The sequence below is a fragment of the Dichomitus squalens genome (genome assembly GCF_000275845.1).
Source record: "Dichomitus squalens LYAD-421 SS1 unplaced genomic scaffold DICSQscaffold_10, whole genome shotgun sequence".
In the NCBI taxonomy this organism is placed as follows: Eukaryota; Fungi; Basidiomycota; class Agaricomycetes; order Polyporales; family Polyporaceae; genus Dichomitus; species Dichomitus squalens.
In genome coordinates, this window is record NW_006766892.1 from 756,476 (window position 1) to 782,291 (window position 25,816).

At 56.4% G+C, this 25,816-nt stretch overlaps 8 protein-coding genes across 8 annotated transcripts; 5 read left to right on the forward strand and 3 right to left on the reverse strand.

Moving 5' to 3' along the window:
- Positions 1-883: 883 nt before the first annotated feature.
- DICSQDRAFT_169393 (uncharacterized protein) lies at positions 884-2,192 on the forward strand (the record flags this gene model as incomplete). The annotated part of the gene is made up of 3 exons (XM_007365008.1): positions 884-1,160; positions 1,223-1,484; positions 1,544-2,192. The coding sequence occupies 3 exons, from the start codon at positions 884-886 to the stop codon at positions 2,190-2,192; spliced, it is 1,188 nt and encodes a 395-aa protein (XP_007365070.1).
- Positions 2,193-2,716: 524 nt separating this feature from the next.
- Positions 2,717-4,336, forward strand: DICSQDRAFT_104828 (WD40 repeat-like protein; the record flags this gene model as incomplete). The annotated part of the gene is made up of 8 exons (XM_007365009.1): positions 2,717-2,827; positions 2,899-3,045; positions 3,104-3,242; positions 3,302-3,474; positions 3,527-3,699; positions 3,754-3,840; positions 3,898-3,976; positions 4,030-4,336. 8 exons carry the CDS (start codon positions 2,717-2,719, stop codon positions 4,198-4,200), a joined length of 1,080 nt encoding a protein of 359 aa, XP_007365071.1. The 3' UTR covers positions 4,201-4,336.
- Positions 4,337-4,896: 560 nt separating this feature from the next.
- On the reverse strand, positions 4,897-8,771 carry DICSQDRAFT_154742 (uncharacterized protein; the record flags this gene model as incomplete). Its single annotated transcript, XM_007365010.1, has 4 exons — positions 4,897-5,967; positions 6,027-7,288; positions 7,348-8,574; positions 8,649-8,771. 4 exons carry the CDS (start codon positions 8,769-8,771, stop codon positions 4,923-4,925), a joined length of 3,657 nt encoding a protein of 1,218 aa, XP_007365072.1. The 3' UTR covers positions 4,897-4,922.
- A 386-nt stretch (positions 8,772-9,157) lies between these two features.
- On the forward strand, positions 9,158-9,775 carry DICSQDRAFT_180226 (uncharacterized protein; the record flags this gene model as incomplete). Its single annotated transcript, XM_007365011.1, has 5 exons — positions 9,158-9,312; positions 9,398-9,486; positions 9,542-9,569; positions 9,623-9,638; positions 9,710-9,775. 5 exons carry the CDS (start codon positions 9,158-9,160, stop codon positions 9,773-9,775), a joined length of 354 nt encoding a protein of 117 aa, XP_007365073.1.
- Positions 9,776-10,574: 799 nt separating this feature from the next.
- DICSQDRAFT_58667 (LNS2-domain-containing protein) lies at positions 10,575-14,512 on the forward strand (the record flags this gene model as incomplete). Its single annotated transcript, XM_007365012.1, has 9 exons — positions 10,575-10,817; positions 10,873-11,488; positions 11,546-11,689; positions 11,749-12,427; positions 12,485-12,821; positions 12,881-13,071; positions 13,111-13,260; positions 13,318-13,557; positions 13,612-14,512. 9 exons carry the CDS (start codon positions 10,575-10,577, stop codon positions 14,510-14,512), a joined length of 3,501 nt encoding a protein of 1,166 aa, XP_007365074.1.
- Positions 14,513-14,766: 254 nt separating this feature from the next.
- Positions 14,767-17,523, reverse strand: DICSQDRAFT_154744 (RNA polymerase I-specific transcription initiation factor RRN3). The gene is made up of 6 exons (XM_007365013.1): positions 17,276-17,523; positions 17,159-17,223; positions 16,801-17,104; positions 16,459-16,748; positions 15,413-16,405; positions 14,767-15,345 (listed from the first exon to the last, which is right to left on the reverse strand). Exons 1-6 carry the CDS (start codon positions 17,505-17,507, stop codon positions 14,860-14,862), a joined length of 2,370 nt encoding a protein of 789 aa, XP_007365075.1. The 5' UTR covers positions 17,508-17,523; the 3' UTR covers positions 14,767-14,859.
- A 417-nt stretch (positions 17,524-17,940) lies between these two features.
- Positions 17,941-19,272, forward strand: DICSQDRAFT_58297 (nucleoside hydrolase; the record flags this gene model as incomplete). The annotated part of the gene is made up of 6 exons (XM_007365014.1): positions 17,941-18,030; positions 18,089-18,464; positions 18,521-18,577; positions 18,633-18,653; positions 18,709-19,145; positions 19,198-19,272. 6 exons carry the CDS (start codon positions 17,941-17,943, stop codon positions 19,270-19,272), a joined length of 1,056 nt encoding a protein of 351 aa, XP_007365076.1.
- Positions 19,273-19,475: 203 nt separating this feature from the next.
- DICSQDRAFT_104844 (FH2-domain-containing protein) lies at positions 19,476-25,717 on the reverse strand (the record flags this gene model as incomplete). The annotated part of the gene is made up of 17 exons (XM_007365015.1): positions 25,302-25,717; positions 24,869-25,216; positions 24,260-24,795; positions 23,466-24,209; positions 22,986-23,402; positions 22,680-22,933; positions 22,554-22,622; positions 22,341-22,500; positions 22,166-22,279; positions 21,993-22,112; positions 21,851-21,928; positions 21,251-21,798; positions 20,871-21,106; positions 20,241-20,813; positions 20,063-20,187; positions 19,736-20,008; positions 19,476-19,682 (listed from the first exon to the last, which is right to left on the reverse strand). The coding sequence occupies exons 1-17, from the start codon at positions 25,534-25,536 to the stop codon at positions 19,476-19,478; spliced, it is 5,037 nt and encodes a 1,678-aa protein (XP_007365077.1). The 5' UTR covers positions 25,537-25,717.
- Positions 25,718-25,816: the final 99 nt, after the last annotated feature.

Below are 25,816 nucleotides of genomic sequence, written 5' to 3' on the forward strand. Positions count from 1 at the left end.
CAATTTGAACCGTTGTTCCTTCTAGCTTCTAGGCACTTTAACATTGGTTCCGCGAGCTATGTACAACAGACTCCACCATTCGCACATAGCCGATAACGTCGAATTATGACTGGAAGGCCAGACACAACGTAAGCGCCACATACTGGTAGATCTTATGTTATGACCCCAAGTTTATCACACCTTCAGGCACCTGTCCTGCTTTTGCACTGTACCCAGGAGCGCCCAGTTCAGATTCATGTGTCTCAGTCCTTCCGTGGCAAATTCGGCCCAGAGCATATTACGCACCACTCCGTGCAACTCGGGATGTGGCGTTTTTGGACAACCCGAGATGCACTGAGTGCGCACACCACTGAATTGCTCTCTGGCCGAGCGAGAGAAGATCTCCCATGATACAGCGGATGGGCGCACTCTCAGGAGACGCAGTCGCCTTCTGGAAGACAGGGTTCGACGTCTCTTGCATCTTGCATTGCTACGGCCCTGTCCGGAACGTCATTGTCGCCATCTGTGACCTTGGAGCGCGCTCACTGACTGACGGGGTCAATCATCCCGCACTTCCTCCGAAGGGCGCGTACAGAATGTCGTCGAATGAATGCTCGTGCCGCTCGTGAACCATGGTCACTTGTCAGATGGAAGTCAAGGTACGCCTCTCAGTGTCCGTCGGTCTTAGACATGTTGATAGCTTCAACCATCTCTGGACCTCAGCTTGTAGGTACGTGGTTGGCGACGAAGGAGACGCTTTCGCCCATTTACTCCTTCCCATTCTACCTTCTCGTCTCCTTCCTTCTCGGCAGCGTTCCTCACCTCCCGTCTAGTGCCTATTTGTGCAAGTGATGCACTTGCGGCAATGCTCCGCCGTGCTGTATCTCTCGGATCCTCCCTTCCAATGCTTCGTGTACTGTCTTTTCTGATCTTAGCCGCTCGGCTTGTTGTGGCTGCGTCGTGGTCCGTCGCCATCGACGACACTTACGGAGATGTTGCGACGGGGGCGATGCCCATCTATAACCCTCCTTCGGCCTGGACCCAAGGCCAAGCATGCATATCTGAGAATGAAGATTGCTTGGTGGACCTCGATCCGAAGCAGGTCTCAAACGGAACTTGGCATTATTCCGTCGGAAGCAGCGACGACGCTCCTCCGCGGACCATTGACTTGAATTTCGAAGGTACGCCACTATCCTCTCGTAAAGCGATATTGAATCTTACATATGTGGACCGGGAATCAAAGGCAACTCCATCAGCGTGTACTGCATCATATCGCAGGTCGATCGTGTACGGATCGCTGTGGTGAACATGACCTTCGAGCTTGACGGACAGCCAGTCGACACATTCTTCCACGACCCTTCCGGAACTAAGGATGGAGCGGGGAACTACGACATCCAGTACAACGTCGCAGTGTATCAAAGTAATCTCATCACGCTAGGGAACCATACGCTGCGAATCAGTTCCATAGGCGGTTCGAGTATGTATTTTGACTACGCGCTGTACACGTACGTGCAATCCAATCAATCTCGGTGTTTCACGTTGACAAAGGATGTTCTGCGCCCAGGACCGAGTCGGATCTTCATAACCCTGCGATGTCCCCGTTGCCTTCGGCATCGGCACCGTCGGGCACCCCTGCGACGTATGCCCAAAACGCGTCCTCCGCCCACCCTAGACTCGGAGTGATAGTGGGGGCTGCTGCGGGAGGCGCTGTCCTGCTCATCGCCATAGGAATCCTGGCGTTCATACTGATTCGCCGGAGACGCCGTGCCGGCGAGGATCTCTTGCGGCATCGCAATGCCAGTCTCTCCAAGGGAGGCTGTCGGGTGTATGGTAGACACGACTCGCAGTCCGATCGCCGGAGCATCATGTCCATGGACTCCGTCACGCTCGAGAACCATCGTGCCTCGACTCCATACTTTCCGTTCAAGGACCCGGACCCTTTCTCGCCCACGTCTCCCTCGCGGGACAGAGGAGACGCAGACAAGACGTCTGTGGATGTATCGCCAACGGACTCCAGTTCACTTCGCTACTTCCCCGCTCTTTCCTCTTCCGTGGATCAGCCTGCTCCGCGTATCGTGGTCACCAGGGGCGAGACTCACCTTGTTGGGCCAGACAATTCCATGGCCCGCTTCGCGCGCCAGACCATGGTGGAGCGCGAGGCAGAACTTATGCGTCGCATGCGAGAGATGGAGGCCGCTCTGGTGGCGAAGTAGGGCGGATGTGGCTGTATCATCTTCCCCCTTACCTGTTGGCCCGGCGAACAGCAATACCTCAGAGAGGCCGCTCCGAAGTGCCAGGTAGAGCAATTGAGAGCGGAGGCCGATGAGACTCGAGCATGGAAGACGGCCTCTGAGCTTCAGGAAGCTACTGAGCCTCCTTCACAGTATCGACAGGTTTGACGTACCATAGGGTGTACGGTCTGGTTCCAATAGATAGTCTTGCTACAAACGCTCCTTAGAAGACTTTCCCCTTCTCAAATTTTAGTCTGTATCCGTGAAGTTGTGGTCTGGATAACTGTCCATCTAGGATGTTTGGTGCAATACTCGCAGACGGTCGACTTCAACCAACGAATGACTACACTTGCCAAGTCGGGGAATGTGCATACGGGCGCTCACCCAACTCTCGAGACTCCACCACTGTCGACCTCAAAATCGGCCCGAGTTTCTGTCTTCAATTGTGTTTTCTAAGCTTAGTTTCTCAGCCTGTACACAAATCGACCACTCTACCCTGCTATAGAATGTCTCATCAGCTATTGAACGCGACGTCGAAGGACGAAGACGAGATACCACCACCGGAGCGCCCGCCCTCGCCTCCACCGCACACCACCTTCGCTGCTCGAGGCCTCCATGTACGAATCAATTGGCCAAGTGATCTTTCGATGGACGTCAATGGTGACGGTCGCACTTCTCTCTGCCGTAGGCCCCCACGTTTTCGGCCTTCCGGCCGCGAGACATTCGCCTTTCCCACCAACAGGCGATGAACCATATCGCTTGGAGCTGTGATGGGAGAAAGTTAGGAGCGGTGGGTGTCGACAAGACTGCGAGAGTATGGGCAATGGAAAGGGCTGTATGTACAAAAATTTGCATCGGCGTGCGATGTGAGCAATGATCTGAGATGTGGACAGGTCGAGATGCGTTCCGCGACTACTTTCCCTGGGGGCCACAGTGAAGACATCGATTACATTGCGTGGAACCCCACTCATCCTGAGCTCTTCTGCACATCAAGTCAGAAGGACAGGCGGATAGTGTTCTGGGACGGTAGACGTGAGTCGCGAGCGGTTTTGCAGCAGTCAGGGAACCTTTGACGGACATTGCCTCTCAAGAAAGTCGTCATGTGCAGCAGATACAGCTCAAGCCTTCACCTGTTCAGCTGAGCTATTCACCAGACGGGAAGACAATTCTCTACACTACCACCAACAGATATCTTGGCGTGTTGACGTTCGGGAAGGAGGGAGACGAAGCCAAAGAACAGTGGCGAGTAGCGGACACGAACGGAGTATGTTCATATGCCGAGACCGCCCTTTGCATGCTCATATCATGATTGGTAGAAAACGATATACGGGTCCACAACCACCTTCAATCATGCCGGAGATGGTCTAATCTTGACGACGCAGTCGGATCCTGCCATCAGAGCCCTCGATTACCCTGGCTTGAATTTGCTGCATAGTATTCCTGGGCACGTCGGCGGATGCGTGACTACCGCACTTGATCCCAGGGGAAGGTGTGTTGCATGCATTTTGTCGCTGGGCCTTGGACTTACCTGACTCGTGTCCAGATATCTCGCATCCGGAGGGAATGATTCCATAGTCAACCTGTTCGATATGTCAGACTGGATCTGCGCCCGCACGATCACCGTCTGCGAGTATGTCTCCGCTCGGCTCAATTTTTCTTTGTTTATGCCTCATGGTCTTGGGAATAGTAACGCCATCAATGCCCTAAGCTTCTCCCACGACGGGGAATTCATAGCCATCGCAAATGCCGGTAACTACATTGACATTGTGAGTATCTGCACCGATTGTTGTGACCGAATTGTTGATCAATTGGATACCAGTGTGCTACGGAAACAGGTATGCCATTGCATCGTGTTCCCGCTCTCGGGCCCGCACCGTCGGTGGCTTGGCATCCTTCAAAGCATGTTATCGCGTACTGCGGGCAAACAAAAATCAGGGAAGGTGGTCCTCCGCCATCAGCTTGGATTAGTCTATTTGGACCGGGAATGTAGAGTTGCACCCTGAGCTTAACCCAAACTCACCGTACATAGGATGATAATCACGGTCCTGACTTGTGCAAGGGGGTCGACAACACTGCGATGTGGTAACGTAGATCGATTGACAACAATGCATATGGACACGACAGCGTGCTTGCGCCAGACAGATAGAAAGCGTGTAGCTATGCGAGGACTGAGCGGATAGCGAGTAGGGTATATGTACATAGAAAGCCTACTGACTAAGCAGCGAGGATAGCAGCAACGATGTAGTGCGAGAGAATGCAAAGACAAGTAAAGGTGCACGCATGCATGCGACGAAAGCAACAGCGCGGAACCGTAGACGAGAGCGTAACCGAGTCGTAGAAAACGTAGTAGCGTGCGACGTAAGACAGTACAAGAGACAGCTTAGAAACGTTTGTATGTAGCAATTGAGACGTAAAACATAGAGACAACTGAGAGAGGAGATTGGCATAGAGGCATAGGTGGAGAGGCGAGAAAGCAAGCAAGCGAGACAGAACAGACAACTTCAAACAAATGACAAAATACAGCAAAAACGGAGAAAAGTAACGCGACAGCAATGGTACAAATCTCAAAGCGATAAGTCATCAGCAAACGGTATGTAACTTGACGAGGCTTCAGCACGAGACGGGAAGTGTCACTGTCAGTGTTCGGGAGAATACCATTCGACTTGGTTTTGGTCTTTAAGGGTCTTTCTTAATGGAGGTAAGTCTAGCGGTCTACCAGCCATGACGGAGGACGCCTGGGTCAACCTCAGAAGGAGGGCGAACGACGACGTCGGGGAGGACCTCCTTCTGACGAAGCAGCGCACGCTCCTTAGTGGTCTCGGAACGGTTTAGCTTCAATGGCTTCAAGCTCGCCTTGATCTTCCCAAGGCTGCCCATAGGGTCCGCATTCTCATCCGAGCCCTTGCTTCTCTTCCCAACACTCAGAGGCTTCGTCTCCGAGCGCACCTGGTTGACGTCGCGGTCCTGGAGGAGCGAGAGCGGGCGAAGGCCGCCCGCAGGCGGGGAGGCGATCTTGCGCTCATTCTTCTTGCTCTTGCTCTTCGGCGACTTAGGCACCAGCGGACGGATCGCGCGCGCGCCCCACTGCGCGAGGCCACGGCTGGTCTCGACCTTCGGAGACTCTGCGGTGACGGGGGCGTTCTCGTCCGAGACGATGTACCGGATGCTCGAGCGACGGGACGCCTTGGGACCATCGCGCAGCTGCGGGACAGGCGGGACGTCGCGGTTCTTGGACTTAGGCTTCGTGCGCTGGCTCTCGTGCGGGGTGCTCGACGCGAGCGGGCCATCCGCCTCGGGGTCGAAGTTCTCGAGGTCGAAGAGCGTCACCTCAGACGCAGCGGAAGGCGGCGGGAGAGGGACGCGGAGCTCTTGGTCGAGCGCGCTGATGAGCGTAGCGAGCGAGTTGCGAGACTGACGCGAGCTCGCCCGGCTGGTCTGGGCCCGGGAAGGGAGTGGGAGCGCATCGTGGCCGAAAGTCTGCGCGGAAACGGGGCGGTTCGCGTTCGAGATGGGACCAGCGGGCGACATTGGGGAGGCAGGGCGGAGGAGCTCTGCGTCTTCCGAGACGATGTCGAGGTGCGAGTGGTTGTTGGGGACAAGCTCGCCAGCGTACCCATAGACGGTGTTGCGTCTGTTGTTCGTCGAGTCGGTCGTCATGGGAGCCTGAGAGTATTGTCCAAGCTTGCTCTCAAGGGCGCGGTTCAGGTCGTTCCTCCAGGTTGCAAGAGCGTGGATGCCATCCTTGCTGAGGCTGAGGCTGTTTATGCATGATCAGCAATTCGCTGGCAAAGAACCCGGGATCTTAAGTGAACGTACCTCGGAAGACTGAAGTGGTGACGACCGTGCGATACCTTCCTCTGCCTCGTAGCCATCGTCTTCGCCTTCTGTTCCGCAGGAGTCGAGTGTCCGTTAGGGGACGAGAAGTCCGTCGAGTATCCGCCAAGCTCAACCGGGACGGTCTTCGAGCTCTTCATTGTACCAGTCGGCGCGCGCACATCGCGGGGGGACGTAGACATCCACGAACCCCACTCCTCGCGCACGCGAATATCGCTGCCAATGCTCAGGCCAGGGACGAGGAGAGGCAGGACCTTCGCCGAGAGCGCGTCAATCTCCGCTATGTCGTCCCCAGCGATGGGACCGAACGAGAAGCCGGCGGACGAGGACGAATGAGAGTGAGACTTGCGGTGTGAGAGCATGCGCGCCTTGCGCTCGCGCACGGACGGTGGCGTCGGCGGGAGCGGAGACGCAGGCGGGGGGCTGACCGGGAAGCGCGAGTCGACAGAGGTGTTGCCAGTGATCGATGAGACGGAGCGGACGCGGAGGTGCTGCGAATGCCGTGAGCGGGCTGGTGTAGTCTCGACACCCGTAACGGCGACGGCGTCGTCCATGGAAGCGCGGCGGTCCAGCGGTGTCGGAGCGGTCGGCGAGGGCGGGACAGCGATAGTCTGCGCGAGCGCGGAGTAGTGGCGCTGGGCAATGAGTATCTGCGTCTGGAAGGCCAGGTTCTCCGACTGGCCAGAGTAGTACGAGCTCGCCTTGCTCTCCTTGCGCGGGCGCCCGGGGGTCCTCCCAAACTCGGCGCTGCGTTCGCTCTGTGCAGGAGTCGGGGGCAAAGAGCGTTCCGGCTGCATCTGCATAGGGAGCGGGGGCGTGAGCGGCTCCTCGTTCTGGAGCTTCTCACCCTCAGGCGGTAGGACCGCGAGCTTGGGCTTGGGCTGGAGAAGGCCTAGCGCACGGCCGACTCTCCCCTTGTTGTCGACGGCGTCGCCGTTGGTGACCCAGACGTCCGTGGAGCGGCGGGATTCGACGACCGTGACGGAGCCGCTGCGCTTGTACTCGTGGGAGTACTTGAGGTACGAAGGCGTGGTGCTCGCAGGGGAGGGTGCACGGAGGACGGCCGACGGGGGCTCGCTGTAGCTCTCAAACAGCTCGGACGGGATCGGGATGGGCGAACGGAAGAGCAGGTTGAGAGCTAACAGAGGCGCCGAGAGAGTGACCGAAAGAATGAGCAGAATGGACCCAATGGAGCTGATGGGGGAACCAGGGGAGACCATGAACAGGAAGGGGAGACCGAGGCCCTGCGAAGTAATGATTGTCGATCAAAAGGAGAACATCACCACAGGAGATGTTGACATACCTGAGGGAGCCAAATCATGAAGAGCCACCCACCAGTACGGAATATCGACATGTCCAAGTCACTAGAGGAAGACGAGGACGAGAAGCTGTTGAGACCCTTCTCCGCCTGAGCAGCCTCAGGGTTCCAACCATAACCACCAAGAACCTCCGCACTCGCCATAGCCGGCGTCATAGGACGAGACACCGCAGTGGAAGGCAAAAGGTCAGTGCCAAGGCCGGGCAAAGACGCGGTAGTCGGCGGAGGCGACGGCACATGGGTGGTAGGGAAAGACCAGTTCGATAGCGAAGGGCCGTACTGCGAGGGCTCCGTGAGCCAGGACGACTGCGAACCCATCCGCGGCGCTGGACGCTTGAACGGATCCGGATCGTCGTTGATCTGGGCCGAGGTCGTCGACCGGGGACGGTACGGCGCAGGGAGCGGCGGAACCGGCGGGATGCTCTCGTGACTGACGAACGGCGTCGCGGGGTTGAACCAGAACGAGGACTTCGCTGGGATTGAGGGCATGGACGCCGTGGCGGGGTGGGGGAGCATGCGCGCGCTCGCGGCTGAGTTGGCGCGCGAGTGCGTGCGGACGTGCGTGTGGTGCGTCGAGAAGGAGAAGGCAGAGACGCTATCGCAGCGCGAGCTCGCGCGGGAGGTGATCCAGGACGAGCCGTCCTTGAGCGCGTTGATCTCCTCGGTCGCGAAACTGGGGCGGCGGCGCTCCTCGACGGGGAGCTCCTTCGCTGGGGGCCAGGGGTCGCGGATGTCATCGAGGGCGGCGAGGTTCTTCTTAATGATGACAAGTGTGCCGACGAGACAGCCGAAGGCGGCCGTGCTAAGAACAGCGGTGGTCGTAGAGTATGCGACGAGCCCGACGAAGAAGCTCCGGACGTTGGTAGCAGCAAGCACACCCGCAATCGCAGTCGAAGTTGCGACGAGGAGGAAGGTAGGAGCCCAGAGCATCCAGTGCTTGCTGCCAAAAGCTACGGAGCGACCCATACGAACGTGCAGAAGGGTCAATCCAGAGATGACGAGAAGGCAAGTCTGGCGGAGGCTCATGGCGAACCAGAGCCTAACGGCGGATCCTGGATCGCCGGCAATGGCATAACCAGCGGGACCACCCAGATATTCGTTCACAGCTTGCCATGTGAAGACGGCAAGAGCGAGTAGGTCGCAAGTAGCAAGCCAGAGGTGGCTCTTATCTGCAGGAGAAATAGACCGATAGTTAGGAAGACCAAATTCGGACTATATGTTAGAGTGTCAGCTTTCTGTTTTGGGCGAACAATAGGATCAGAGTGAGGGGGATCGACCGGACTTACGGGGCGAACTCGACGACTGAGAGGGTGGGGTGGGAGAATCGGGATAAGAATGCGAAGAATGACGAACGCTGAGGAGAAGAACGAGACGAAAGCAAGTGCGAGCGTTGGGATGAGAGGGAACATGTTGACGTGAATTCTTGCGGACGTTGATTCCTTAGTCTTGCGGGTCTTGAGGGAGTGTCGTTTGCGTTGAGCGTATGGGCGTAGGGCCTTCGTTGAACCGTCGAGCGGGGAACAAGTCGAGGTCGTGAAGATAGAAACGATGCCTACACCGTCTGCGTTGAGCTCGCAGGTCCGCCGTTTCGAACCGTGGTAAATATCCTCGACCTACGCCCACCGAGCCAAACACTGCCCAAACCGCGGTTATCCCTGTATGCGCGTCCCTCACGTGGCCGCGTGCGGCACTGTCTCGTTACATAAGTCACTCCTGTGACGCTGTGTGAACATAGCGAAGCGCCCTAGGAGGTCGACGAGTCTGGCGCCGAGCGCCTGTCTTCCCGTACCCAACCATGTCGTCCCTCCCGTCGCCGTTCACCGCGGCGCACAGGTCCTACGTCAAGAACCTATATCGGCGCATCCTGCAAAATGAATTAGACTGGATCGTTCAGCGGGACCTCTGGAGAGCTCGCGCACTCTCCATCCGGGCAGAGTTTGAGAGGAACAGGTGCGTACCTATCTCACTATGAAAGCATGAATGTTACTCTTTATGCTGCGTTGCTCACTCTCGCACTCCTCCCCCACTTGTTCAGGGACATCCACGATCCTCGTGCGCTTGCTCAGATCTTCACCAAAGCCGAGGCGGACCTCGCCGCGCGCAAGCACCCCGACCCATACCGACGTGAGTGCTGCAGCTACTGTCCCTTTGACTTCACATTGAATCGCGGTCATACTAGCTCCCGAGGCTCCGGACGGCACCAAGTGGTATGTTGTATTCCTGATCCTCTATTCTATTCAGTACTTAAGAGGCTTTGCAGGGAGCGCAACCTGCCGGTATGTCTTCTGCATGCAGGCGAAGCCCTAGAGTGGGCATTCAACTTACCTTCGTCGCTCCTTCCATGCAGCCACCTCTCGGTCCTATCTTCGAGCACGAGCCCTACAACGAAGCGCATGGTCGGGCAGGTCACTGATTACGCACCCTGTATTCGTTACGCCAATGCTATCTCGTCATCGCTTACTCCTCCATTAACCCGGTATTCGGCCGATATTGAGTGCACAACTTCCATTGAGATGAGTGCCGCCAAGGTGCAGCAGCAGCTAAGACGACGCGTGGGCAATGGAACTTAGTGGGTCTCTGCGGTTCACAGTCCCTAAGGATGGATACAGGTCAAAGCCTCTTCGTGATCATGCATGCTTGGCTGTGAGTCCGCGAATCCTACCATCTGGGATCAGCTTGGCCAGGTGCAAAATCCCCAGATCTGTAGAGTCCTCGCTTTACGCACATTGTTGTACAGGGGACAGTGATAACAAGCACTTTGCTCTACGTTTAAGCCTTTCATATGCTAGGTCACGGTTAGCCACATCAGCGTATCACATTATGGCGCGAGTGTGAGACACTGTCAAAGATGTGGACCGGGAACGGAGAGGAGGCGTGTCAATGATCGACACGTCCAGCCAAGCGCAACACCTTGCAACGCCTCCGCCATAAACATCTCCGCCTCGCGCCTCTCGTACTCAGCTTGTACGTCTAATCCACTCCAGACGTCCGCGCACGGTCGCTGTGTTTGTCGTCTCTTACGTCGATTCCACGCGAGTGCGAAGCTTGTACTACCGCCCGGATCCAATGTCGCGGAATATCACGTGTCGGGACACATCGGCGCTCAGAGCAGAAATGGCTGGGGCAGGGGACGAGACAGGACCCCATCCAAGCTCTCTTCTCGTAACGGTTCTCCCCATCCTCCCACTCCTTCCTCTCTCTCGTCGCGCACCATGAACTACCTTCGGGGCGCGGTCAGCGCCATCAGTGCGCCATACCAGTACTACAAGGACCTCAACCCCTCCACTCTCACAGGCGCCATCGACGTCATAGTCGTCCGCAGGCCCAGGAATCTCCCTGACAAGCCGCCGGATGGCCCTGTACCACCGCTGTCAGATGAGGAGACCGAGCTTGTATGCTCTCCGTTCCACGTGCGGTTCGGGAAGTGGCAGGTGCTGCGACCACAAGATAAGAAGGTGCGCATACAGCGTCCATTCCTTCCGGCTGCAGTAACAGACCTATTGCGCATAGGTCGATGTGTTCGTCAATGGACAGCTTGTCCCCTTCTCGATGAAGATCGGAGAGGCAGGCGAAGCGTTCTTCGTCTTTGAGACCGAGGAGGAGATCCCAGAGAACCTCGCTACCAGTCCCATCCTGCAAGCGACCAGGCCCGGCGAGACGAACATGCAGGCGCGAGAAACGGGCAGGTTCGGAGCTGGTCCCGCCTCTCCACAAATCAAAGACTCAGCCGGGGAGCCCGAGTTTCTCGACCTCAACGCAACTGCCGGTACCCAGTCCCGCCAGAGCACACCTTCTCCGCCACATTCTCCCGAGTCCTCGCAAGATGAGGAAACCAAGGGTCCTGGCATCCTAGCCCGGACAGCTCAAATTGGAAAAGCGATAGTCAGCGCAGCGCGGGAGACGGAGAAAGCGGAGGAAGATAAACTGAAGGACAAGACGGTCATGGAGGCTCTCAAGGAGACGGAGAAGGACCAACGCGAGTTCGTCAGAGACAAAGCTACAGCGGCTTACGCTGCTGTAGAACGTGCTGCTGCGGTGAATTTTCCTAGCACTAAGGAGAAGGGTGATGAAGTACTCCCGGAGCCCGAGGTGGACGAACAAGGACCAGACGTTAAATATACGGACAGTACGTCCGGCCTCGAAATCATAATAGTGGGAGTCTAACGCGAGTTGTACCCTGAAGCTATGGTCTTCGATATGGAGGGCTATCACGCAGCTGATCACGGAAGACAGGCTTCAGATGCCACACTCAGGTCGAGTACAACACACCGAAGAGGTTCCTCTGCATCTGACACATCCAGTCAGAACCGAACACCAGGCCCTTCCAGTGAGCGCAAGTTCGCCAACGCTGCCGTCACGTTTAGCTGAGTGTAACCTTGGTTGCAGGAACTCCCTCCCCTCCCGGAACACCTCTGTCTGTCCCCTTCCCGACTGCCCGCGCGACTTCTGAGCCACCTCCCCAACACGAGGACGGCTATGCGTCGATCACCTCCCCACAACGCGCACCGTTCCCCACGATAGCGCGCGATCCGCCGGATACCGATAATCGCCCCCATATCCCTTCTTTGCCTTCAATACGCACATCTACAACGGAAGAGTACACTTGGGACTGGGGTAATTTCCCACAGAAGACTCCCGTACGCTCAACCTTTGCGCACAGCCATGCGCCCGGCACGTCTGTCGACCTCACTCGCAAGGGGAAAGGCCGCATGATGTCGGAGCTCCCGGACGCCCAGTACGCGCGGGCTCGCGCAGCTGCGGAACGCGAGGCGCAGGACGACTCGACGTCCTACGGCGTCGGGGGGCGGCTGACCATCGACCACAACGACCCAACGCGGTTCCGGGTGTTCATCGAAGGACGCGCGATGGAGTTCGAGCTTGCAGTTGTCCCACCGACCTCACTGCAAAGCTCTGTGGATGGGAAGGAGCACGCGGGTACGCTGGGCGGAGACGACGAGGTCGAGGACGAGCACCGGTTCGAGCAGAGCAAGATCGACTTCGAGCGCTTTTTGGGCGATGAAAGCGTCGTGCATGATGACAACCTCGTCTTGTTGTGGGGCGACAAGTGAGTGTATCACCACTGTCGTATATGACAACTATAGACGGGCATTCGCCCTCCCAGGTATATCCGGCGGCGAGACGGCTCGCCGCTCATGGATGCGCTGATCACATGGCGCCAGGCTGCGTTGCGCGACCAGCAGTCGCTCTTCTCCTCTCGTCCTGCGTCTCCATCGCCGCTCTCGGAGGACGAGTCTGTCAAATCGGAGGGCGACGAGCCGGCCGAGGAACGTCGCCCACAACGTGCGAAGACAGACACGGCGCTGGCTGTCGATGGCTCGGGGAAGGAGCCTGCCCCTACGTCTTCCTCATGGGTTCGCTGGTGGAGTCGGAGTCGACGAGGGGAGACTGCGCGGCCTGAGATAGGACACACTAATTCGGAGCCTTCTGCCGTGCCTCAAGTACGTATTCTTTTTGTCGGTTGGGTCAGTCAAGCAGTCGTGCTAATAGGATGTAGCAGGCGCAGTCAAATGCCATATTGAGACCTGAAGCAGTGGTTCAACGGACGAGCACGTCCGCGTCTGCTCCTGTACCCGCGGTCCAAGATGATGCCGAGTCGCGTTCGAGGACAAGGTCGACCTCGCCTGAGCTGCACAAGAGGTTCGCGAAGACGTTGCGCCTGACGTCGGACCAGCTGGTATGTCGACTTCGGTAGCGATATACCCAGTGAGGTTGGCGATACTGAATAAGGGCTCAGAAATCGCTTCACCTCAAGCCAGGCGCAAACTCGGTGACGTTCTCGCTGTCATCGACGGGCGTTGCGGCCTGTAGTGCCAGGCTGTTCGTCTGGGAATGGACGGATCAGATTGTCATCTCTGACATTGACGGAACTATCACAAAGTAAGCCCTCCTGATGTGACTGCAGAAGTTCAATAGACTTACGTGCACTATGTGTAGGTCGGATGCGCTTGGTCACGTCTTCACGATGATTGGGCGTGATTGGACGCATCTCGGCGTCGCCAAGCTCTACACCGACATCTGCCGGAATGGGTACAAGATCTTGTATCTGACCTCTCGAGCTATTGGCCAGGCAGACTCCACTCGAGAGTACCTCAAGGGTATCAAGCAGAACAACTACCAGCTTCCGGAAGGTCCTGTCATCATGAGTCCTGACCGGCTGATGGCCTCATTGCACCGGTAAGCATTGCATCTTTGTTCCAACGTCGTCCTTCATGTTGATCGATCGTCCAGCGAGGTCATTATGCGCAAACCGGAAGTCTTCAAGATGGCATGTCTGCGCGACATCCAGAAGCTCTTTGGAGGGCCCATTCACAATCCCTTCTATGCCGGCTTCGGTAACCGCATCACCGATGCGCTCTCTTACCGGAGCGTCAGTGTGCCCAGCTCCCGCATCTTCACCATCGACTCCACCGGCGAGGTCAAGATGGAGCTTCTCGAGCTCGCTGGCTACAAGTCGTCATATATCCATATGACGGACCTCGTCGATCAGATGTTCCCGCCTATCAATCGCAAGATGGCCGCAGAGTTCACTGATTTCAACTACTGGCGCACGCCCATCCAGGACTTCCCCCTTCCCGACCTCTCTCCTCCCTCCCCTGCCCTGAGCGCGCGTTCCGACACCTCGAACCAGAGTACGTTCGCGCGCTTGCGGAATTTCAGCCTCGTCAGCGGCCGCCAGCCGTCATCGAAGTCCTTCACGCTTCCCCCGCCTGCAACGGAGGCGAGCCAGCAGAAGAATGACACAGACGGCAACGAGGCTCGTCTCCGCCAGATGTCCTCGTTCGAGCGTCTCAGCAACACGTTCGCCAGCCTCACTCAGTCGTCTTCCTCGACTGCCGGCAGCCCGCACTCTAGCACGCCTACCCTGCACGACTCGGACTCGGAGTACGACGAGGAGGCGGATGATGTCGAAAAGGCGCGCCGCAGGCGACAGCGACGCCAGAGCGTGGCGAGCATGCCTGGTTCGCTTCCGGGCTCGAACCCCGGGTCGGACGACGAGATGACTTTTGGTGACGACGAAGACGATGAGGAGGGTGATGGGTACGAAGGCGAGAACGAAGTTGTGCCAGACGAGGCTTTCGACGACGCCATATTCGCTGCTGGTGAGATGAAGAACGTTGATTATATCTAGACGGTCTGTGACATCATCATACTGCAAGCTCTCATCATCCCATCATACACTCATACTCGCATGTTCCACACGCCCAGCCATGCACGGACGTCGCTCCTTAACATCGTACAATATTTCCACTTGATATCTTGCTTGGCATGTCGTATCACCAGCTGTCGCACAAATAGACGATACTCGGACATTGTGTGCATTTGACCTGCCCATCTCACATCTTGTAATATAAGCAATCCGCCGGGAACTGAATCGCATCGACACCAGAGGCAAGATCCGTGTTGCGAGAGCAAAGAGCAAAAAACGACAAAGCAATAGTGAAACAAGACTGTTCATGATGAATGTATAGCCACCTATCATACAACCAAAACCTGCGGTGTGTGCTCGGGCCGCGCGGGGCTGATACTCATACCCCCAAACGACTCCCCAAGCCCGTCAGCCTCATCAGCTGGCTGGGACCCCGCGCGCGCGCCGTTGATCATGATACCGATGGGCTGAGATGCTACATCTTCGTCATCCCCCTCGCCACCCTCATCATCTTCGTCATCTTCCTCCTCCTCATCTCCGTCGTCAATGGCCACAGATGACCATTCTCGGTACACTCCCTGTATGTACGACCCCGAGCGCGGCAGCTTGTATGGGTCAAAGGGAAAGAACGCGTTGAGCTCGGACGTCACCGACTGCTCAAACACGATAGCTTTAGGCTTGGGCAGAGGGCGTCCGCCCTCGGCGTTTGGGGCATAGTCGGAACGGCGATTGGCCTCCATGATCGAATAGCAATAAACGAAGCCCGTGGCGTGCGCGACGCGGGCGAATTGCATGACGACGTTTGGCGAACAGACCTACCAGCATCGGAGAAATTAGGACACGTTCGATGGAGGAGTAGTGCGCGGAGACGCGACGGCGTACCTTGAGAGGGTTGAGCTCGGACGTGACTACGCGCTGCATAACGTCCAGTTCCGGCATCCACTTCTTTGGCGGGCCCTGTTGAGGCGCGAACTCGTCCACCTCCTCTTGATCCTCGAGCAGATCGCGCCAGCGGAAGCAGAAGATGAGGAACACCGCCTGCGCGACAGCGTAGAACACGCTGTGCTGCGCGACGTTCATAGTCGACGTTCCGACGAGCCCTTGGCGCACCGCAGCGGCCATCGCGTCGAAGACGTCGAGCCGCGCGCGGAGGAAGTTGCAGAGTACCTGGATGACGCGCCGTGCGCCCTCACGATCGACGAACTGTGCACGTGAGACGAAGCTGGCGATGTAGCTCGCCGCGGCGGCGCGTGTGACGGGGGGCTGGTCTTCTTCGAGTAACGCCTTGGAGACGAGCATGCCTTGAAAGAGGTCTGCGAACTCGGGATCGAGGGAGGAGTACCAGAAGACGACAAATTGCGTGTAGCGGGACTTGAATGTGCGCAGGATAGTTCGGTCGAATATGGCGAGGAGGGTATGGAACTGTGCGCGTCGAAGCGCCTTACCCTCTTCGACGGTCATTGGCGAGAGAGAGCGAGAAATTTCGATAGTCGAAGTAGACATAGAGGGTGATGCTGAGCGGGAAGACGGCGTGCCCGGGGGAGGCAAGAGGACAGGGTCGGACGAGGCATACGTCTGGTTGAAATGATCGAAAATGACCTTGAGGATGCAATCCAGCTTGTTCACCATGCCTTGGATATGCGTGAAGTCGGTGGCAACATCCTCTTGGTCTGAGTCGTCGTCGGGGTCACCACCCGCATCAGACGAGAGATCGCTCAGATTGTCTCCATCGTCGTCCGATTCTTCTCCTTCGGAATCACTTTCATCGCCCTCTTGGCCAAGTACAGTATCGAACGGATCTAGGTCGAATACCTCCGGCTGTCCCTGGGACTCTAATGCCTCCTCCAGCTCCTCCAACTCCACTTGAATCTCAACCTAGTGGTCGTATGAGGAGATGATCCGGAAGAAAGAGGGACTACAGCACTTACGTCGACTTGAATTGCGCGATCGATCACCAGTGCGAGTATGCGGTCGGCAATCTCTGGACAATATTCAGTGACCCGGAGCAGGTTGCGTATGTATGTCACTTGGGCTATCTGGTTTTGCCGCTTATGCGGGAAGTTGCGTGCAAGTAGGGGTTGGAGAGTGGAAGGGCACGTGGGTACGAGGGAGATCAGATGTCGCAGGAGGTAATGAATACGGTCGTAAACTATTCGACGAGTGAGTGGCCTCGCAGAGCTTTCCGGCAAACCGGAGTCCAGTGCTTGCAGACCGGATTCTACGGCGGAGTCAACACAAGAGACGGAGAAAGCAGGGCCATGCAGACGTACGATATGTGAGCCCTTGGGAGATCTTCCCGAGTACAAGCGACAGATACTCGGGTCTCGCACTGACTAGCATTCCGATGAAATTGGTGTATGACTTGACGAAGCTTGTGTCCATCGTGGTCCATGGCATATTGACGATAGCCTCAACCAAGCCAGAATGTACGCGCTCGAGGCGCGAGACAACATGCGAGAGGGCGAGGATCCACAGACGAAGCTGAGGAGCGGGGGAGGGTGCTTCTGGGATAACTTGGATGATTTTCCTCGGATTGAACTGATCCACGAGTTCATCAAACGCATCGCTGATACCCTGGAGTACGCAAGTAAGGGTTTGAGAAGCTAGAGGCGTACAGCTCTGACTCACCATCGCCTTCATTTGTAGGGCATTGTTAACGAATGCAAGGTGCATGTCCTTCCGATACTGTTCATCTGCGCACCAGTTGAGAAGAGACGATCGAGAGACAGTAATGGGGACACATACCTTGCTTGATTCTCGAGTTAGTAACGGTGGGTCTCTCCGTGTATAAGGTTGATGGGGAGGATATAGACGAGGATTTCTTGGGAGTAGATGGCGTCTTCGGACCCTTCTTAGTAGAGAGGTTGTCAAGACTGATTCGTGTCTTGGGCTGCTCCATATGACGCGAGCCAGACGCTATGGGTCCTGCCTTTGTCTGGCGAGAGTTGAAGTGAGAGAAGCGGGAGTGAGGGTCCATTGTGAACTGGCACGCCGTTGTCGGCACTGAGCAGGAGGCCCTCTGTCGCTTCCGCCCGCCCTTCACAAAAAAATGGCTTATCTAATCAGTACATCACCAGATTAGGGACAGGCGCTCGTTTCACTTATGGGCGCTAAATCCCATGCGTCCTTGTTTTATGCCTGTAATCAATGGCATCCCAGCCATGTAGGCTTTGATTATGCTTTGTGAGTCATATCGAGCCAAGGCTCGCCGTATTGGAGAATATGTCGCTGCTTGAAGCCAATCTGAAGAACGGCCGTTGAGGCTGGTTACCAACGCAAAAGCGATACGCCGCACTGAGCTCGTAGGTGATAAGGACTACTATAATGGATACACTCCCACTTCCCATCCACCATGAGGTACATTTGGCTGGACTGTGACCCTGTGAGTACTAACAGCACGTATTCGACCGATGCTGAGCACTTTTCAGGGTCACGACGACGCTACCGCGATATTGTTGGCAGTACATTGCCCAAGCGTTACGTTGCTAGGAATCTCGACCGTATGCATAGTCCAACCACTATCACGTTCCTCGTGAGACAACTCTACTTTCTCCATAGGTTCATGGCAACGCGAGTGCAGAAAACACAAACAACAATGCCGCGCGCTGTCTCTATGCTTTTGCAGCTCCGAAGCATATACGCGTATGTCCTGGGGCAAAGAAACCCCTCATACGGGTCGAACGACATGATCCCGAGATTCATGGAATAGACGGTCTAGGCGGGGTGGAAGGTCTGCCTCGTGCAGATGACCCAAACGTTCAAGCCCGCTTGGTTGGTGATGGGACACCAGGCCGTGCCCTCGAGGGTATGGCTAAGGCAGTATCAAGTACCTGGAACAACGGCCAAGGGAGCAAAGTCACTGTAGTCTCTTCCGGACCTATGACGAATATCGCCCTATTTGTGAGTGTATATCCAGACCTTGTCGAGGGAATAGGTAAAGTACCGCTCCAGCAGATCGCCCGTTTGTGACGTCTGATTATGGATGAATAGACGAGTTCGTATTCATGGGCGGCGGTGTGGGTATGGGCAACCGGTCTGCATCGGCAGGTCAGTCTTTTCCCTATGACCTCATTCTTGCCCCGCGTTTATGTTTCGCTCTCAGAATTCAACATCCTTTGTGACCGTACGCGGACTTTGTCGCAGTGTGATGAATATCCATTGACCTTTGATTCATAAAGCCGAGGCAGCGCAAATCGTCCTAGACGTCCCGGTCAAGAAAACCATGATACCTATTAATGTCACCCACACAGCAATAGTCACCCGTCCCATTCTTAGCCAACTCCTCGCTCCGGGATCTGCCCCGACACCAATCGGAGGCCCTCTGCCCAAGGCAATCACGCCCCTCCGCCACATGCTCTCCACCCTGATCGGTTTCTTCGCCGAGTCGTACAAATCCACATTCGGTTTCATCGATGGACCGCCTTTGCACGACGCCCTTACTATCGCATACATAGAGAAGCCCGAACTCTTCACTTGTAAACGGTACCGCGTGGACGTCGAGTTGGCGGGGACGCACACTGTCGGGGAGACGGTCGTAGACGCCTTCAACTACCGCTCCGTGGACAACTCGTGGGGTCGTCACGGCAAAAATTGCCTCGTGGCGGATAAGTTAGATGTGCGTCACTTGTTGTCTTGTTTGACCGACCCCGACTCTGACGTTATGGTAGGTCGATGGATTCTTCCAGGTGTTCTTGGATTGTATTGCGCGATGCGACCCAGTCTCGCCTCTGAATAGGCAATGAGATGCCACACTATGCACGAGAAGGCACCAGATGTGTAGTATGCGGAAGTTGTGGGGTTACATCCAGTCATTACAGACATTGCGTTGAAATCTCGTTTAGATACAGCAAGTGCCCCAAAAGAAAGGTAGGAATAGGCGAGAGCACCAATACGTAAACAATGTCCTGTGATTGCGTTGTACGGAGAAGAATGTATGGCAGTGCAACTATGGGTCGAATATCCGACTGGACCGTGTGCCATCGACGAAGATCTTGCTGAGCGGGCGTGATGCGGGGTTGCGGTCTCTCCTCCGGCCGGTGCGCATACTGCGGATGGCCTGGTCAAGGTCGCCACGTCCAAATGATCGGCCTGTTGCGCGACTTTGTGACGAGGGAGGGGGGCGAAGGGTGTCGCCCTCCTTGCGCTTGACAGTCTGTGCCGACAAGATGAGCTACTGACAGCTATTGATTCGATGATCATACGTACCCCTTCCTCGCTTAGAGAGGCAGGCTCCTCTTCAATAGTGATGATGGGAGAGGGCGTAACGGCCTTGGGCATGGCATCATGCACTTCGAGCGCTGCCTTCTGGAGGGACGAGGAGAAGGAGAGAACGAGCCCAAAGAAGTCCTCCGGCTTCGGCGCCTCAGGGGAGCTGGGATCCTCTCCGTAGAAAGAGAGCAGAGAGCGCAGCTCAGTATCCAGTGAGGTTCCCATATTCTTCAAGGAGTCAACTATGGCGCTCATTTGCAGTACGAAAGGCTGTCGTGTCGTGAGCATGAAGGATACTCGGCTGAATCGGTTCAAGATACGCACCTGCATGACTACCGTGAAGCGATCCTGAGGAGTACGAAGCTTCTGCATTTGTCGGATCTCCTCGTTAACTTGCTTCATGCCTCCAACAAGAGACTGGACAGAGGCAAGAATGGTTTGCACGGAAACTATAATCGCAGGATGAACTTTCAGATGGACTGGCCAATCGATATGGTAATACCTCGTGCTGCGGCCTCGACATGGGGCATCTCCTCAATGAATGTGGTAAGAGAAGGATCGGTCTTCAGCAAGATCTTCGCGAGGTAGTGCAGGAGCGTTGGACAGTCTGGTGTACCCCTTGCTGTCTTCGTCTCCTTCAACTTGAGCAAGGCCTCAAGCTGGAACCCTCTTGCTCCACCACGGAATGTCGAGCCGTTCAAAGCGTTACCAATTGTCAACACTGCCTGTAGGACACGCTTAAACTTCATCGACCCCCGCAGCTCCTTTGCGGCCATGTGAACGATGTTGAGCTCAGGGCGAGTTTCCTCGACCTCGAGCTCAAGCTTGCGCCGATAAAGCATGCATTCGAGACGTTCCGAGAGACGCGGTATAGTCATTATCTGGCTGAAATATTGGTCCGCCTTCGCAAGCTTGCTGACGTCGCCGAAGTCCTTCAATCTTGCGATCTCATCGGAAGTAGGGAGTTGACGGCTGATAGCTCGGAGATCATCAATGGATAGGCGTTGGTCGTCCAATTCAAGGAGAGCTTTGCGTATATCGGCAGGACTGATCTTTATCCTGGTGAGCATAATGGCTGCAGGACTTCGTCAGCACTGCAAGCGAACCCCCAGAACAGGATACTAATGCTTACCGACGTTGTTGGCACGCGTGATGTCCAGCAGAGTCGTTACATTCTGCTTCTTTGGCGACGTTACGCTGATCTGCGAACTCGTGGACGGTGAATTTTCGATGGCAAATGTGGACTCAAGATCATCCATGTCGAAGGAGAACTCTCCGGGTATCTCGCCCCATACCGTAGTCGGCAATGTCGGCGTGTTGAGCTTGTTCCAGAAGAACGGCTTGAGGCGCTTATTCGACTTCGAAATCCTGGGAGCCGGCGTCCTCCATGCTGAAGGAGGGGGAGGAGGTCCACCATTCATAGGCGGTGGTGGTGGTGGCGGAGGTGGTGGCATTCCAAGGGAAGGTGGCGGGGGTGGTGGTGGTGGTGGCGGGGGTGGTGGCGGAGGTGACGCAGAAGATGTGGGAGACATCGGAGGCGGCGGAGGTGGTGGTGGTGGTGGTGGTGGTGGTGGTGGTGGTGGTGGTGGTGAGGGAGGATCGTTCAATGTGGGTGATGCCTGTCCCATAGAATTCGTCCGGGAGATTGGAGGCCTCGGTGGAGGCGGTGGAGGAGGCGGAGGAGCTACACCGTTGCTAGCATTCGGCAGCCCACTGACCGGGGCCGTCGTTGAACGGACAGGCTTGGCAGGTGGTGGAGGTGGTGGCGGAGGCGCGACCTGCGACTTGTAGTCCTTCTCAGTGATGAACTTCGGCTTTGCGGCAAGCTGGAGCTTGAGATCCTCAATCTCTGAGCGGAGGGCGGCGATTTCTTCGTCTTTCCTGGTGAGACTGTCGATCGCCCGGCTAGCCATCAACTCAGCGTTGACCTCGGGGTCTCGCGACTCTGGTTCCCTACTCTCTTCTCGAGATCGGAATCGCGAGTACACAGATTCAAGAGCGCGTTTGAGGTAAACAATCTCCTTGTCTTTGATGCCAGCGGTGATCTCCAGGTCATGGATCTGGACAGGAACGTCAGACAATTGGGCGCACACACTGTGAAGTTTCACCCACCTGGGACTTAAGGTTGGTGATCTCTTCGTTAAGCGTGTGCCACTTGACCCTGTCACGTTCTCGCCTTGCCTTGTCGTCCTGCAGTCATCAGCAATTAGCACAGGCCTTATTTTGATGTACGTGAACGACTCGAATGCCTTACATTCTCGCGGGTGTCGGCGGGATTCTGGGCCTTCAGACGATCCAACTCGCCCTGCAATTGCAGCACCTGTTTCTCCTTTTGGACCAGGCGCTGGACCAAGCCATGGAAGCCTTGCGTGGACTGAATAAAGCATGTCAGTCTTGTACGCGCACAGGAAGCTCATGATAAAAAACCTCGGGATTGCCTCGACCAGCAGCGCGGCCTATAGACGCGGGCACAGCAGGAATGGATTTCAGGGTACTGAGCTCCACGGATTGTTGTTCAAGCTCGTTCTGGAGCTTGGTTCGCTACGGATTCCGTCCGGCTCGGGTTAACGAGCAGGAGCAACGACAATATCATCAGGCGCACCTCGGCAGTCAGCTCATCGACCTGGGCACGAAGGTGCTCAATTTCATCTTGGAGTACTGAGTGATCCGTCTCCGAGGCGAGTCTGACGTCCACAACTTGTCCTGTGACCGACTGAACAGAGTCTGCAAAGTGCTTGAGGAAGGCACACCAGCCGTCGTCGCTACAAGGAGAATGTTAGGCTATCGCAGATGATATACGCAGCCGGAAACTTACAAGTCTTCAAGGGCAGACGCTTGCTCAACGAACTTGTTGGTGACAGTGAGCACGTCCGCCTTAACTTGTCTACGTAACGGAGTCTGTCAAGCAAAACGGGGATAGCAGCGACAAAGCTCGACTCACGACTCGACATCTCGGTCAATGATATCTCCGTACCGCTTGAGCGCCATTAACAACATGGGGTATATGCTCTCTTGCTGCTTGGCCGAATGCAGCAAGTCATCCAACGCTGGATCCGACTCCGACCTTGATCCCCGATGATCTGACAAGGTGTCGCGCGCACGTTCGCGCATATCTTCCTCGTCCTCGAACTTCTCTTCTGTATAGACATCGAGTTGGGTCACCAAGGATTCGGGCGGTTTCATGTATCGGAGCGTCTGTCCGAAGGTCGATGACTGGCATTATGCAACTGGAAAGACACAGACTTACCACAATGACTTCGTTCAACCCTCGTCGGCCGAACTCCTCTCTGAGCAATATACGCTCCTCCAGTGAGTCCGGGCAGTTTGTGAGCGCGTTGACTAGAGCCATCGATGCTGTCCGAGCCTCCCACACGCCTTCCTCCTCGTTGCTGTATCCATCCTCCGTAGGAGAGGCCTCCTCATCGCTGACGTCCGGCAGTCGCATGGAAGCGATGAGTTCTTGGAAGCGGAAGGCCTCCTCGAATTCGACCCGGTAGTCCGACATCGCTGAGAGGACGGCTCTGTGACCTTCCTTCAGAGACAGGACGCATATCGCGGCGAGCACTTCGGAAGTCAAGGTACGGAGCTTGGCGGATGAGCCATGTAATGAGTAGGCAAGGTGAGTGATGATCGTCGGATGCGCGAGGACTTCGCGAAAGCCGGGCTAGGGATCCGATAATGCTAAGTCTGTCACCAGGGCGGAGGATCTGGATAGAGCATCGCATACCTCAGTGTTCAACAAAGCCCGCAGGCATTTGATGACCTCAAGTAAAACCGTATCCTCCACTTCAGTCAGCTTCTTCCTCTTGCCCCCTTTACTGACCAGACGCGCCAAAAGATCGCTTAGAACATTCATTCCAGATTCTGTCGTCACGAATTCCTCGACCCAGGCAAGATTAGCCGTAGACAGATGTACGCGCAGGGAGATGAGATGTTTGACGAGCTTCGTGTCGGTGGTACGCCCATTGCGGATCCCAGCCGCATACCAACTGGGGGTCTTCTCCGCTTCCTTCGCCTTCTCTATCGTCCCACCAGACGATGACCACCAGCTGCTCCACAGACTTCCGGTAGCTTGCGGCTGCAAGGGGGTAGACGACTCAGCGCCCCTGTCTGTCTGCGACTTCAAGGAGATCAACGAGTCACGCCGTCTGGAAGTCAGGTCGACGCTTGAACGAGGCGACTCCGGAGGGGATGGAGTGGCTGGTGTGTTGGCACCCCAAGCCGCGATGGAGAAGCGTTTCATGAGGCCGGAGTCCCCAGTGAGTTGAGGGACAAGGCGTGGAAGGATTGCTGCGGCACTGGCGGGACCAACAGTCGAAGGCGTTGCTGCAGCCTTGTTGAACCTGGACGCAGCCGTCTTCGAGAGCGTTGAGGCCCTAGAGACCTGATTCTGTTCCATCAAGTACCGTTTCTGCTCTGGTGGCAGACGATACATGGCCTCGCGCTTCGGACCTTTCAGACCCAGATCGTCCTACATAGAGTCAGCACGTCAAAACACCCTTCCATTGTATTGGGACGCACAAGCATCTGCTCGAACTCCGCCGAGTCGACGCCCTCGGACTGTTCGTTACTAGCCGTGCTAACGACGCTATCGCCCGTCTTCTGCTCAACCAGCCTCGGCTCGCTGACCACCTTCTTCTCCGTTCCCGGAGGCGACTTCGTCTCCACAGTCGGACTCTGAGGCCGCATCCAGCTCTCCAGGATGCTCGAGAAACGATTCTGCGAGATCGACCCACGCCAGTCCATAGGGGCCCTGAATTGCCCGCTGCGAGCTGTCTCGAAGATCGTCGACGCCTCAAGGTCCTTCGCCTTCGCCGTGCCCTCTCCTTCATCCTCCTCATCCTCATCCTCTTCCTCCAGATCCGCGAGGCGGCGAATGGTGTCTTGTGAGACGTCGCTTGACGTTGATGACACAGAGCGTGATTTGGAGCGACGATACCATTCATCTGGGATACAGAACCTGAAGGAACGACAGGCCGCGGGACCGATAGGGTTGGCGGCGACCGCGTTCTCCAGGGCGGTGGAGAGTACAGTCTCGGAAGGTAGCCTGGTCGACCCTACGGACCATAATTGTGTTTAGCCTGACACATGTCCTATGCGGCAGATGGAAGGAGTGAATTGTAGTCTCACTTTCTGTATGATCATCCGACCAGACCTCCTCCAAAACATACTCGAGCGCTCCGCCGCCCGGAACGGGCAAGGCCTTCGTCAAGCCCAGCTCCTCAATCGTCGCGTCCAAAGCCTCCCGAACAGTCAACGATCGTGAGATGAACAGCCTCCACTGAAATCCATCGTGTATCTCCGGAACACGCAGAAACGAGAACGTCAAGGACAAGAAGGGGTGCAGTGAGACGAGGCGCAGGGTCGGGGTATGCAGATGAGACGTCAGCGGGAATGCAGAGAAGTGCCGCTGCGAGCGCGCCGTCGGAGAGGGGGCGTTCAGCAGCGGTGCAACGGGTGAAGATGGCGGGAGGATCCCTGTGCAAGCCAGGCCACATGGTGCGCGGGTGGTTAGTTGAGCTACTTCTTAACGGGCTACGCGAAGGCCTGGTGTGGTGCGCACCGTTTCCCAGAGCCTCAAGCTCATCTTCCTCCCACTGGCGGCCGTTGTGTTCGCGCCGGATCCGCTGGACGGCCCACCCGTATGGCTCAAGATCGCCCAAGACCTCAGCGGTCACCTCCTCATTCGATACGAGCGCATCGAGGACATCTTGTACGGTGCCCTCCGCAGTGATCGTCGCAAAGTGCAGAGAGCCTCCGGGCACAACCGTTGGTACAATGAGCGGATCGCTGGTCATGAGTCCTGGCGTTGGTATACAGGTCCGTCCCAGGCGACGGGTCGCGTTACGCGTTCCTTGGGTCTAGACGGCGCTCCGAGCGGCAGATGTGGGTACAGCAAGTATAGTGTGGAAGGTATAGATAGCTCAGCAGGATGTACAAAACTGGGGTGTAGATGGTGGTCCACTTGGGGCGAATGGAGGTGTGGTGCCCATGGACTCGGGGAAGGCAAGGACGCAAGTGGCTGCAATGCTTCTCGGCCTGAGCCTCGTGGGGAAGCGCTCTAATCGTCATGGATCA